Source organism: Saccoglossus kowalevskii, chromosome 16 (assembly GCF_978046115.1).
Source record: "Saccoglossus kowalevskii chromosome 16, keSacKowa6.1, whole genome shotgun sequence".
In the NCBI taxonomy this organism is placed as follows: Eukaryota; Metazoa; Hemichordata; class Enteropneusta; family Harrimaniidae; genus Saccoglossus; species Saccoglossus kowalevskii.
In genome coordinates, this window is record NC_140656.1 from 33,077,838 (window position 1) to 33,093,121 (window position 15,284).

At 34.2% G+C, this 15,284-nt stretch overlaps 1 protein-coding gene across 3 annotated transcripts in view; it reads right to left on the bottom strand.

The window, feature by feature from the left end:
- Positions 1-15,284, bottom strand: part of LOC100372317 (neurofibromin-like) — an 87,464-nt gene that overhangs the window by 35,206 nt on the left and 36,974 nt on the right. For 2 of the 3 annotated variants that reach the window (XM_085491393.1, XM_085491394.1), the window contains exons 16-29: positions 13,839-13,931; positions 13,471-13,524; positions 12,841-12,965; positions 10,904-11,078; positions 10,309-10,455; positions 9,894-9,992; positions 9,057-9,224; positions 8,449-8,572; positions 8,058-8,195; positions 7,254-7,418; positions 5,639-5,740; positions 5,331-5,468; positions 3,693-3,755; positions 463-666 (exon numbers count right to left, since the gene is read on the bottom strand). In XM_085491393.1, the coding sequence (XP_085347519.1) occupies positions 463-666; positions 3,693-3,755; positions 5,331-5,468; positions 5,639-5,740; positions 7,254-7,418; positions 8,058-8,195; positions 8,449-8,572; positions 9,057-9,224; positions 9,894-9,992; positions 10,309-10,455; positions 10,904-11,078; positions 12,841-12,965; positions 13,471-13,524; positions 13,839-13,931 (1,795 nt within the window). The remainder of the gene's footprint in view (positions 1-462; positions 667-3,692; positions 3,756-5,330; positions 5,469-5,638; positions 5,741-7,253; positions 7,419-8,057; positions 8,196-8,448; positions 8,573-9,056; positions 9,225-9,893; positions 9,993-10,308; positions 10,456-10,903; positions 11,079-12,840; positions 12,966-13,470; positions 13,525-13,838; positions 13,932-15,284) is intronic. The other variant, XM_085491395.1, reaches the window with a different exon arrangement.

Here is a 15,284-nt window from a genome sequence, read left to right on the forward strand (position 1 = left end):
GAAATTTAGTTAAATGTTATCTAAAGTTCTAGTTACGGAATGTGAACGTTCAACAAAAAACAATAAGTATGTTGCCCGTAACTCAAAGTTCTGTTGAACATTGAGTTACAATTTGGGCGTGGTTTAAAAAATATGGGCGTGGTCATTTCTTTAACTCAATGTTGTTTTAAGAACTCAATGTTCGTTACTCGATGTCCGTAACTCGAACAATTCAGCATATCTGAAATATGACTTAATATACCGCAAATGGCTGTATACAGTTAAACAGGAAGTAGTTTTATATTACATGTGAAGTATAATAGACCCCAAAATGACAAATATTTAGTCAACAATATTTTCAACTAATAAAAACAAACCAATATGTACAAGTAAGCTATTTTTAACCGTCCAATTGAGTGTAAAAGAAGAACTCCAAGTCATTTCAGATTTCTATCCAAAAATGACAGGTTATTTAAATCTTACCTCAAGAGTTAGATGAGGCTCATTAGCAGCTAATGTTTTACTAATTGATACAATGAAGATCGTATTATTGGCAGGAATACAAAGTCCAGAGGTTTCTAACAACTGACCCTCAATCTTTAGATTAAACGTTGATGTTAGTGCACACAACAGATTGTAGGCAGCAGACCTTAGACTTGGATCAGAACTTCCAAGGTTTAACAAAGCCTACAAGTAAAAAAATAAAATACTGTCATTTAAATCTCAGAAATTAACCTCAGGTCAATAATATGTCTCAAATCAGTATTGTGTCACCTCAGGTCAGTAATGTGTCACCCCGGGTCAGTAATGTGTCACCTCAGGTCAATAATGTGTCACCTCAAGTCAGTAATGTGTCACCTCAAGTCAGTATTGTGTCACCTCAAGTCAGTATTGTATCACCTCAGGTCAGTAATGTGTCACCTCAAGTCAGTAATGTGTCACCTCAAGTCAGTAATGTGCCATCCCAGGTCAGTATTGTGTCACCTCAGGTCAGTAATGTGTCACCTCAAGTCAGTAATGTGTCGCCTCAAGTCAGTATTGTGTCACCTCAGGTCAGTAATGTGTCACCTCAAGTCAGTAATGTGTCACCTCAAGTCAGTAATGTGTCACCTCAGATCAGTAATGTGTCACCCCAGGTCAGTAATGTGTCACCTCAGGTCAGTAATGTGTCACCTCAGGCCAGTAATGTGTCACCTCAGATCAGTAATGTGTCACCCCAGGTCAGTAATGTGTCACCTCAAGTCAGTAATGTGTCACCTCAGATCAGTAATGTGTCACCCCAGGTCAGTAATGTGTCACCTCAAGTCAGTAATGTGTCACCTCAAGTCAGTAATGTGTCACCTCAGATCAGTAATGTGTCACCCCAGGTCAGTAATGTGTCACCTCAGGTCAGTAATGTGTCACCTCAGGCCAGTAATGTATCACCTCGGGTCAGTAATGTGTCACCTCAAGTCAGTAATGTGTCACCTCAAGTCAGTAATGTGTCACCTCAGATCAGTAATGTGTCACCCCAGGTCAGTAATGTGTCACCTCAAGTCAGTAATGTGTCACCTCAAGTCAGTAATGTGTCACCCCAGGTCAGTAATGTGTCATCTCAGGTCAGTAATGTGTCACCTCAGGCCAGTAATGTGTCACCTCAGGTCAGTAATAGGTCACCTCAAGACAGTAATATGTCACCTCAAGACAGTAATATGTCACCTGAGGTCAGTATTGTGTCACCTCAGGTCAGTAATGTGTCATCTCAGGTCAGTAATGTGTCACCTCAGGCCAGTAATGTGTCACCTCAGATCAGTAATGTGTCACCTCAGGTCAGTAATGTGTCACCTCAAGTCAGTAATATGTCACCTGAGGTCAGTAATGTGTCACCTCAGGTCAGTAATAGGTCACCTCAAGACAGTAATATGTCACCTCAAGACAGTAATATGTCACCTGAGGTCAGTATTGTGTCACCTCAGGTCAGTAATATGTCACCTCAAGTCAGTAATATGTCACCTCAAGTCAGTAATGTGTCACCTCAGGTCAGTAATGTGTCACCCCAGGTCAGTAATGTGTCACCCCAGGTCAGTAATGTGTCACCTCAGGCCAGTAATGTGTCACCTCAGATCAGTAATGTGTCACCTCAGGTCAGTAATGTGTCACCTCAAGTCAGTAATATGTCACCTGAGGTCAGTATTGTGTCACCTCAGGTCAGTAATATGTCACCTCAAGACAGTAATGTCACCTCAAGTCAGTAATGTGTCACCTCAGATCAGTAATGTGTCACCCTGGGTCAGTAATGTGTCACCTAAGGTCAGTAATGTGTCACCTAAGGTCAGTAATGTGTCACCTCCGGCTAGTAATGTGTCACCTCAAGCCAGTAATATGTCACCTCAAGTCAGTAGTGTCACCTCAGGTCAGTAATATGTCACCTCAGGTCAGTATTGTGTCACCTCAGGTCAGTAATATGTCACCTCAGGTCAGTATTGTGTCACCTCAGGTCAGTAATGTGTCTACTATGCATAGTGATACCACATTTCTCATGTCCACTATGCATAGTAATACCACATTTCTCATGTCCACTATGCATAGTAATACCACATTTCTCATGTCCACTATGCATAATGATACCACATTTCTCATGTCCACTATGCATAGTAATACCACATTTCTCATGTCCACTATGCATAGTAATACCACATTTCTCATGTCCACTATGCATAGTGATACCACATTTCTCATGTCCACTACGCATAGTGATACCACATTTCTCATGTCCACTACGCATAGTGATACCACATTTCTCATGTCCACTACGCATAGTGATACCACATTTCTCATGTCCACTATGCATAGTAATACCACATTTCTCATGTCCACTATGCATAGTAATACCACATTTCTCATGTCCACTATGCATAGTGATACCACATTTCTCATGTCCACTATGCATAGTAATACCACATTTCTCATGTCCACTATGCATAGTAATACCATATTTCTCATGTCCACTATGCATAGTAATACCACATTTCTCATGTCCACTATGCATAGTGATACCACATTTCTCATGTCCACTACGCATAGTAATACCACATTTCTCATGTCCACTATGCATAGTAATACCACATTTCTCATGTCCACTATGCATAGTAATACCACATTTCTCATGTCCACTATGCATAGTGATACCACATTTCTCATGTCCACTATGCATAGTAATACCATATTTCTCATGTCCACTATGCATAGTAATACCACATTTCTCATGTCCACTACGCATAGTAATACCACATTTCTCATGTCCACTATGCATAGTAATACCACATTTCTCATGTCCACTACGCATAGTAATACCACATTTCTCATGTCCACTATGCATAGTAATACCACATTTCTCATGTCCACTATGCATAGTAATACCACATTTCTCATGTCCACTACGCATAGTAATACCACATTTCTCATGTCCACTATGCATAGTAATACCACATTTCTCATGTCCACTATGCATAGTAATACCACATTTCTCATGTCCACTATGCATAGTGATACCACATTTCTCATGTCCACTATGCATAGTAATACCACATTTCTCATGTCCACTATGCATAGTAATACCACATTTCTCATGTCCACTATGCATAGTAATACCACATTTCTCATGTCCACTATGCATAGTAATACCACATTTCTCATGTCCACTATGCATAGTGATACAATGTATTAAATCATACCATATTTAGTAATGTACCAGGAACATCTTTAGGTCTGATTTTGGGATGAACTTGAACTGAATCCTGTAAGAGTAATAAAAGACCATTGTGAGACAGAATATGAAGATATATTACAATGAACCGTCATTTCAAACTGAATATAAAAAAATGGCACTGTTCGCTACAGCTGTTATTAGATCATGGAATCGAAAAAAATAGAAATGGCCGCATCATCACACACTCCAGCACACAGTTGAACACTTTTCTTTGTTTACATTGGATGCAGAAATGATACAGTGCATGATGGGAATAAAATACAGTCACTGAACATTTTCACTTGCCATTTTGGGCTATAATTTCTTATTTTACTAATACTACAATCCGAAAAAAAATGTATAATAATAAGTTTATCACAAGAATACAAGGTCATAATGACCTCTGCCATGCATCAGTCCACAGTAGTGCCTTCACGCATATTTTGCGGTATTCTCATAAAATTGGCAACATTATCAGTGTCAGTTAATGTCAACCAAGTACTGGTTAGAAAATTTGATGTTACAGTGTGTTCGTCAATATAGTAACAAAAACATCTTAATTTTCATTTGTCAATGACATTATCCATGCTTAATTTGGGTTACACAAAATATTTCTTGTAACAATAAAATCTCTCAAAGTATGTCCAAGAAATGGCTACAGGCTATTAAAAGCCACCAGTCGGATATTTTGAATCAAATCACAAAACAAACTGACGTACATCATGTGTAATGTTTATATAATGTTTGAATACAATCAACGGGGTATGCCTGAGGAATGGTTAATGACATTCCAAAATTTTAGTTATTTTGTTTTTTGACGAAAATTCAGGCCGACATGTATGAGAAATGATGTAACACAGACAGACAGAACACAAAACACAAGTCCTCATTTTAGACTGTATAATTATGTTTCGACAGGGATTATCGATAATCAGTAATTTCACCTATTTACTAGTTACTGTCACCAGCTTCTGACAAATTTAGAATGCTTCAGTGAGAGAAACAACAATAAAATCTGATTTGTTGTAATACTGTACAATACTTTATTTTGGTTATTTAAACTGAAGGAATGATTCAGTGAAAACAAAATCCAGCGAATATACCTTTCCCCTATATTTTACATTCAACTTGTCGAAAATCAGTGAAAATAAATTCCATACAAAAAAAGCAAGACTTTACAGCAAAAATTAATTGCAGCTATCACTCATTGCCTCATGAATGTTGCTCTAAGCATATTTCTTCCAGCATAGTTTGTCAGTATTTAGTAGGTAGTACTCTTTATTTGTTATGAACAGTCCCTGTTTACTAGTTTCTTTACCGCAATCAATGCCTGTTTACTAGTAAGCGAATTATCTTCAGAACTAGTTTTTCTCCAAGTGGAGAGTACAATGTTATCCTCACTACTTACAAATGGTACATTTTTGTGAGCAGTAACAACCATTTTTTCAGGTCAATGAACTGTGTGATTGATGATGGGTGGTCACTATACAGAATAAACTAAGCAGGTAATTTGTGATGGACTGCAACATGTAGTTTACTATGTATACATATACATGTACCAGGTATGATATTTACAGGTTACTGACGCATTGTCGTTAAATGAACGATAGAAGTGAACACTTACCGGTTGTGAAAGTTCCCAGCGTGCTCGTATATGAACAATCTGCTGTACAATGGCATCACAGTCGTTATGAATGAAAGACAATGGCATTGGCGCATTGGCAATGGTTAATGTAAACTGATTATCATCTACCAAGCAAACCTATAGTAACCAAACATAACTAGTATTAACCAATGATAACTATAAAGTAATCTGAATATTAGTAACATCAGATTCTGTGTATCAGTATTTGCATTAGACCTTTAATATTCCAAAATGAACTGACTCAGCATATACGTTTCATTTAAATGGGGTGCAATAAACTAAATTACCTCTTCAATTTCTGATGCGTAATAAACATCATTTAATAAAACAGATTGGCCTAGTACTTTACTTTTCTCTGTGGCAGTTATTTGTAATGCACTTGTACCAAGCTGGAAAATAAAAAATAATATTAGAAATACTACTTCTCACACAGACTGGCATAATATTAGAAATACTACTTCTCACACAGACTGGCATTATATTAGACAGGTTATTTCTCACACAGACTGGCATTATATTAGACAGGTTATTTCTCACACAGACTGGCATTATATTAGACAGGTTATTTCTCATACAGACTGGGATAATATTCAAATTTAACTGTCCTTAATATTTCAATTACAAATTATAACATGCACATTTCCTAACAAATATCAAATACCTAAATGAGAGGTGCACACTTTCCCATGACTGGTGTGAAAATGCTGTTTATAAGGATGAATTATGAATAATTCTAACGGTTTTCTAGACTCAACAATAATGACAACAAATAAGCAATCTTTAGTGCATGGTCTGATAAAAATGAAGTGAAAAATCATACCAAGTGTGATTGAAAAACAAATTGCAAACTTGTTTGATCTACAATAGAACATCTGATATGATTTATGATCGGTTCTCATTTTACAATTATTTGCTGCTTATCTATTTTCAGTATTACTTGACATAGATACTGGCAAAAAAATGGAAAAAAAACAAGTCATTGAAAATGACACAGTCCCCGTTAAATGTTTGAAAGTTCTCTTTGTGCTCATCATATTAAAGCGGAGGGGTTGTCGCGAGCGTGTTCTTGAAACTTGAGTTCCAAGTAGCGTATACAACAGATTGTTTATTTTCATCAAAACACGTGTTCTGTGTAGTAGTAATATGGCCAAAAATTAAAACAGCTGTAATTCAGCCATCTTTGATCTGATTATGAAACACACTGATATGTATGATGTATGTGCCAAATACGAATGAAAATGGTACATAAATTGTGGAAATATAGTAGTAAGGCCAAAAAGTCAGATGGCTGTCAATCGGCCAGCTTTGACCAGATTTTGAAACAAATTGTCATGGACATGCATCCTAACATGTATAAAGTACATGTATGTGCCAAATTTGAATGAAAACTGACAGAGCACATCCAAGATACCGCATAAAAAAACCAAACAAGATGCCTGCCAGTCGACCATCTTTAATCCAATTGCGAAATAAATCGTCATGAACATGTATCCTAACATGTATAATCTATGTACCAAGTTTGAATGAAAACTGAAAAAGCATGTCCAAAATACAACATTTTCAAAAAACAAGATGGCTGCCAGTCGGCCATTTTGAATCGAATCGCTAAACCACTGCATGTGCATATGTCCCACATAAAGTACTAGGCACATGCAAAGAATGAACGGAATCGGTTCAAGGGGGTTCTGAGATATGACTCCAGATGGACTCACGGTCGCACAGACGCACGGACGGACATAGACCGAAGTATAAGTCCCCCTTTTCGGACTTTGTTCGAACAGGGACTAATAATCTCCGAATGTAGAACACTAAATTTTGATAGGACTGGTAACTACAAAAAGTAACAAGCAATGATGTTTGGTACAATATTTTGTGGACTTTCCAACTACTATTTTCACCTACCTTAATAGCCACTTTAGTATCTCTATGAGACAGTTTAAGTGCATTATTAAAACTCTTTATATCTTCATCAATAGAAAGTGTGGCACCAGGAAGTGCCTGAGAATCAACATCTATATATTCATTCAGTTTATTAGGTTGATCTATAAAGACTAATTTACGATTACCCTGAAATAAAAAAAAAAATATGGAGGATTCTCAAACATTTCATAAAATGGTAATTGTTTTTAGAATAATTTTACCTTTGGTGACACAAGTACATTGATTCAATTATGAAGTAATAAACTTGATAATTGTAGTCCTAAGTAACTATTAAAAAGTAAATGTTTAAACGTATAGATAGAAGATAATTACTGTGCTATCAATAAAGAGCCATTGCTCAAAACGTCTAGCTATTTTTAATAGTTCCTTAGGACTACGATTTCCAAATATTATCTACTATATATCATATTTATCAGTCCGAGCAGCGTTTATTTAGAAACTTGATACTAGGATGAATTACTACATAAGTGTCAGTATCTCAGCCATATAGCTTGCTCATAAAAACACTGATTGTAAAAGTATTTGGAATGCTAAGACATCTTAAGTTTAAAGATGGTCAAATAAAATTGTTTTGGGTTATTGTAACCCCAAAAAAAAAAAAAATATTTTCCACATATCTTTATCTTCATTGAAATTTACAACAGGTTGACAATATTAACAGTTGGAAGACAATAGTCTGTGTTATTAAAACTCTAATGTTCATGTACCTTTTTCTGAATCTGAAGCAATGTAAAAACTAATCTCTATGATGATTACAAGGCTTACCTTTAAGCAGAGTAAGATTATTTCATGGTACTTTGTATACTCCCTTAACCAAGTATTACAATTGTAAATATATGCAGCAAAAACATTATGAAAGGCAAAGGTGGGAAACACCATGAACCACTTAGACAGGAAGTCAGTCTGTAAAATAGAAGTTTGATGGTAAATTACAACATATTCCATTAAATTGTATGGGTGAATGTCATAAAGTGATTTAATGTTCGATACTGAATGCTATGATCTGTTCTCAAACAGCTAGAGTATAACCTCTTTCTAAATTCTGAAATTATTTTTGTCAATTTTAGGAAAGCCAGCCGTTAAAAATATATGAAGTGTATTTAAACGAATATAAAAATTTGTAAGATATAAAGTCAAGAACATCAAATTTATTTACCTTGAATCGATTATCAACACCAACATGTGTGAAATCCAAGACCAGTTCAAAGGGTTTTGTGTAATAGGGTTTTAAAGTTAATAAAACATGATACATCAACAGATCACCGTTTATTTGACCACATCTGCAAAACAAAACATATTCATCGATAAACCAGTGTTTGGCACTTTGCAAATTCATTCGAGAAAACAAATCAAATTATGAGTTAATAGCTTGCATGTATGCTGCAAGAAACGCCTTAAACTTTAATGCCATTATTTCCAAAATTGTAGGTGAAACATTTTTCAATATTTTTCAGTAAATTGGTTGATAATTTGGGCCAAAATGGACATAATTTCCCATTGGACAGATGTTTTGATAATAAATTTTGAGAGAAAAAAATTTGTAAGATTATTTTGCAAAAGAAAACAACAGTTGAATTTGGTATTAATTGACTGCCAATTCAACAGATGTTATAAATGAAGAGCATATGGTAAACTTAAAAGAGTGGTGGTTGCCTCGCAGCATGTCTTCAAATTTCATGTCATTTACACACGTTGTACACGTCACTATGATTCCCATATCGAACAAGAGTTGGCAGGACAAGAGGATGAACATAAAATACTCACTTGTATCTCCGAGCAATGTAATAAAAGACAGGATTGGACGATTTTGAAGTATGGGCTTGGTAGAAAATATTAAGTTGTTGAATTTGTTTAAATTCTTCCTTTTCGTGTGCATTGTGTTTTGTCATGAACTCCTCAAATTTTGTACTGGTCATGTTCATACTGCTCCATCTAGAGGTGAAAAAGAGAAATGTTTATATTCAGGTTGACATATCTGTTGTCCACCTACTTTGTAAGGTAAATGAGTTTCAATTTAAGCTTTCTTACAAGCGACATTATTTCAGTCAAAATATTGGTACAAAATGTTACCAATAAATGACATAATCAAAACACTGAGGGCGCTATACTACCGGTATATATCACGGCATATACAACATATCACAAGCACTAACTGGTAAATAGATGTCACTTTGTTTTATTTTCTCAAGCTTGTGATATCGCAATCTTGTTAAAATCTGATGTATTGTGCAGTGTGTATTTCTTTTAATGTTTAATTTTATCGTTTCTCAATTTGTATTCATATGTTTTTTTGTTTTTTTTTGGGGGGGGGGGGGTTATTACATACATTTGTTTGCGTTATTTATTTACCTCTAACACGATTATTAAAACCTAAAAAAATTTCCATCAATAAAACAATTAATTAAAATTATACCGTATTAGCTCATCTTCAATGGAATCCTACATAAACCAAACATTGTGTTTACTGTATGCTGGATCATTAAAATATGAGTTATTTTTAACTATAACCAATGTTTTTTATCTAAGTGAAAATACAACATATATTGTAAATAATCAAAAACACAAACTAGGATTTTATTTTGAGCAAGAGAAAATACTTACTGAGTATCTGCATTAATTCTGGAATGTTCTGGTGGGCCTAAATACGCTAATAAGGTAGCCATCTTGTCAAAAGGTCGTCGACCTACTGCTCTATGATCTCTGAAAAAGACAGCGAGCATGTTACTGTACCTAAATTTTAAATCAATTCTGAATCAATGAAACCAATACTTTATGCATATCTTGAACAGAATATCCATTTTAATGTTAAATCAGAACTGATCAAAATGAGAAGTAATTTGGAACATAACTCAAAAGATATCAAGAGGATCTAATTTTCTTTTAGAAAAATATTAATTTCTTCAATCAGTAATCAATTTTGTTGCAGCCAATCACAGCAGAAACATTGAATCACACGAGTAAAACTGCCCAATCACTTACTATTTGATCACATGATCAAAACTGACCAATCACTCACCTACTACTTGAGAGATAACCTCCTATTTTCTCTTGATTGTTCCAAAGTAGACGATGCAACGCAAGAACATTAGCATCACAGTGGATTGAAAGACTGTGGTTATTACTGTCAATTGTTTGGCAGTCTGAGGCAATTTCCTGAAAAAATCTATAAAAAAATAATAATAAGCAAATTGTTGATGTGTAGGAAGGAAGAAAAACACTTTTTTCTGGAGACAATGACAATGATCTTCACTAGATTTGATTTTTAATCAATGTCATGTCAATTTGTCTTTGTCAAATTCACAAAAATATTGTTATAGTATGAACAAATCTGAGAAAGGTCAATCCACAGCAACTACATATGAAATATAAAAGCAATCACATTTAGTAGTTTTCAAAGATGTCAAATTAATAAATTCACTGAGGTGATAGTTTGACATTTTACAAAGTGAAGCCAAAACTCTTAAGCATTCTGGAATCATGACCAAATAATGGTAGAAGTGAAGTAAGTACGGACGAATGTATTGAAATATATCTGTGGACAAATGAAATGAAAGGATGATGCTGATATCTAAAAAACTGGTCAGAAAATATACAAAACTAAAAACACTTACTTTCTTCCTGAATCAAAATTATTCTTCAAGAAATCATTAAAAATTAACATATGTTGCTGTTTAGTGAATGGTACGTGGTTGGCTATACTCTGCATAATCTTAGACATTAGCATGAGTCCACGTTTCACTCTATTTGGTGGTTGTTGTTCCAATATGCCATACTCTACTGGTGAAACTAAAGAGAAAAGTAAGTTGAAAATATCAGTAAAGTCTTATTACAAACTATACATATGTAATGTGTCGTACAATGTTCCCATTTTGAAAATGAGCTGAAAAGGTCAATTGGGGATATGGAAGTTTGCACAATATAGGGTTATATTGGGTTCAGTCAGAACGTGGTAAGTTTGCACAATATAGGATTATATTGGGTTCAGTCAGAACGTGGTAAGTTTGCACAATATAGGGTTATATTGGGTTCAGTCAGAACGTGGTAAGTTTGCACAATATAGGATTATATTGGGTTCAGTCAGAACGTGGTAAATTTGCACAATATAGGGTTATATTGGGTTCAGTCAGAACGTGGTAAGTTTGCACAATATAGGATTATATTGGGTTCAGTCAGAACGTGGTAAGTTTGCACAATATAGGATTATATTGGGTTCAGTCAGAACGTGGTAAATTTGCACAATATAGGATCATATTGGGTTCAGTCAGAACGTGGTAAGTTTGCACAATATAGGATTATATTGGGTTCAGTCAGAACGTGGTAAATTTGCACAATATAGGATTATATTGGGTTCAGTCAGAACGTGGTAAATTTGCACAATACAGGGTTATATTGGGTTCAGTCAGAACGTGGTAAGTTTGCACAATATAGGGTTATATTGGGTTCAGTCAGAACGTGGTAAGTTTGCACAATATAGAGTTATATTGGGTTCAGTCAGAACGTGGTAAGTTCGCACAATATAGGATTATATTGGGTTCAGTCAGAACGTGGTAAGTTTGCACAATGTAGGGGTATATTGGGTTCAGTCGGAACATGGTAAATTTGCACAATATAGGGTTATATTGGGTTCAGTCAGAACATGGTAAATTTGCACAATACAGAGCCAAATTGGGCTGAGTCGGGCATAGTAAGTTTGCCAAGTTCACATAAAACTATCTCCTTTGACCTGATAGGTAATTCAGATTTTAACCAATCAGAATGCTGGATTGTGTCAGATGGATACATTCAGGAATTTCTGGATGTTACCAAATACTACGCAACATGCAATTGATTTATCAACATTGAATGCAATCTGTTTGCATTGACGTGAACAGGAAATATTTAATTATTACTAGATAAACTGAGGATTAAAGAGGTAATACAATGTACATGTAACAGCTAATTTATGATACCCAGTTCTTCCATTTATGCTAGTCAAAATAAAACATTGTATTCTTGAATAGGTGTCAACTAAACCTAAATTAGACTGTAATTTAGTCACCAGGAAAGACTGAAATGTTCTTAATTAGAATATTTACGGTGTGTGCGTATTGATACGAGTAACTTAAGACCAGAGCATGCAGAAGTTTTGTCTCACCTAGGTGGTCCCCAAATGTAACATTTGATACATTTTTTCCTAGGTTAAGGGGTCTCCTTACAGGTTTTGGTAAGAGTTACCTTTAGATTGCTATCCAGATGGATTAAGTTATTAATTAACAGGCCGTGCACGGCACTGTCCCCGTTGGTTATGAAATTATGGATGTATAGTTTTGTTTATAGTAATATAGTTGCAACATAAACAGTGATATGTATCCAGAAGCGAGTCTTGATTATGATTGATTATTAAAATAGTTGACTTTCAGTCATCTTGTATCTGATAATTAAACAAGTACAATATTGTATGATATTGAGATATTGAAACAGCATGGTCGGCCATTTTGAATACATCTGTACATCTCTTTTAACTAGGGGTTTATAGACTAGGTAAGATGGTAGGAAAAAATACACTCACCTAAAGCTGGATTGATGAATCGTAAAAAGACAGCACTACCAACAGCACCGATGCTATGCTGGGGAAATCTCTGACTTACTACCTGGTACAGACAATGGCATACACTTCGTAACTGAGGTGGGAATCTAAAATGAAACAAAACATATAAGCAAGACCTTCTAAAATCTTTGACTACCTGGCTTTGTTTTAAATTTTAAACATAGTGGAACAATTCTAACTTTGCCTTCTTTTATAGATATAGAAAGTGTACCGATAAATGAATAAGATGGCACAATAGATGATAATTGTTTGGAACAGTTTGGGCCAAAAAAAAAAAAAAACTTCTAATGACACACAAATGGCAAAATTGGAGAACAAGTCAAAAATATTACTTTTGACTCTCAAAAAATTAAAAGGGGTAAAAAAAACCCTGTATTTTTATAATTTGTTAACCAATGATTTTGTCACCCATACCTTAACAAGCTAATGTCAATGACTTCAAAGCAGTTGACAACATCTCAAAATTTAATAAGATTCATCATTGCTTTGAGTTACAGAGGATGACAGCTTACAATTGAATTGACTACAGACATTTTTACCTCATAAACCTTTCTCCCAATCTAAGGCAAGGTAAAAATGTATTTTTGTTACCTATTATAATTCTCCAATAGAGTACTTCGTTTGTTCAACTGGAGAAGAATATTCCTATTTTGAATGAAAAATACAAAAAATTCATGCACTTAAATTGGGGGGTCATGCAAGTTGCCAATTTTGAAATTCCTTTTCTTTTTTCCTTTATTATCATTATTACATTATTTTTAGTGCTAATGATCTTACAATAGAAGTTAGTGAAACTAAAAAAAAAAACAATTTATGCAAATAATCAAATAATGAGAAACATTAGAAAAATTATTATTAAAGTGCAATTGTGGGAAGTGTGATTGTTTGTTTTTTCTTCAGGTCTACACTATTCTTACAGAGAATAAAGTTCAGCATTCGCGTTAAAAATTCAAACTTACTCATCAGCGGAAGATATTATAGCGGTGAAGAATCTTTTTGTCAAGGTCATCAGATTGCTTCTATTTTCTTCTATTACTTCACCGGGTTCCAATCTAGAAAACAGATATAAAATAATTCAAGCTAATTTATATTCAAATTCAATGTCACATGATTGATGATTTTGTTTATGACATTAATTCCGCAAACTTTGTCACCTTTCATAAACCTGTAAACAAAATTTAGGGCAGGTTCATGTGGACAACAATTAACAAAGAAATGATAGATCAAAGAACGCTTAGAAAGAACTCCTGTGTGCTGAGAGTTTTGGAGACACATTAAAAATTAATTCAAAATTACTTATACTTGAGATATTGATGGAATAGCTGAAAACTAATTATGCAAATAAGGTAACTAATATGAACAGATTTAAGTGTAAAACTAATAAGGTCTGCACAATGTACCAAGTTTCATTGAAATGTGATTAGAACCAAAAAAATATTAATTATTATACTAATTAGAGAATTAATATGAACAGATTTTAACCCAAAATTAATCAGACTGTCTATTGTAATAGAGCATTTATGTACCAAGCTTTATTCAAATGTGATGATCAATATTTGAGATATCAGTATTAATTAATTATGTTAATTAGGTGATTAAGAAGCATAAATATTTACCAAAAACTAATATGGTGCATAGTCTTAGGTTCATTGAAATGTGATGGGTACTCTTTAAAAGTTTCATTGAAATCCAATGAGTGGTTTTTAGACATCATAGAACAGCAAAAAATTAACTAGTTATGCAAATTAGGTAATTAATAGGCACAATTATTTATCCCAAAATTAATCAGGTCTCTGCATAGTCCTAGAATATCTATGTCGCAAGTCTCATTGAAATGTGATGATTAGTACTTGAGATATCAGGTGAAAAGCTGAAAATTAACTAATTATGCTAATAAGGTGATTAATATGCACAAATATTTACCCAAAAACTAATTAGGTCTCTGCACAGTCCTCAAGTAACTATGTACCAAGTTTCATTGAAACGTGATCATTACTACTCGAAATATCAAAAGCTAAAAATTAATTAATTATGCAAATTAGGTAATTAATATGTACTGATATTACCCTAAAAACTATCAGGTATGTGCAGTGTCCCAAGTTTTATTGAAATGTTATGATTAGTACTTGAGATATCAGTGGAAAAGCCGAAAATTGATTAATCATTATGTAAATTAGGTAATTAATAATATTAACAGATTTTTACCTAAAACTAATCAAATCTGCGCATTAGTTCAGAGCATCCATGTGCCAAGTGTCATTGAAATCCAATGAGTGGTTCTTCAAAAATCAGTGGAACAGTCATAGAACAGCTTAAAATCAGTTAATTATCATGCAAATTAGGTAATTAATATTCATAGATTTTTACCCAAAACTAATCAAATCTGCGCACTAGTTCAGAGCATC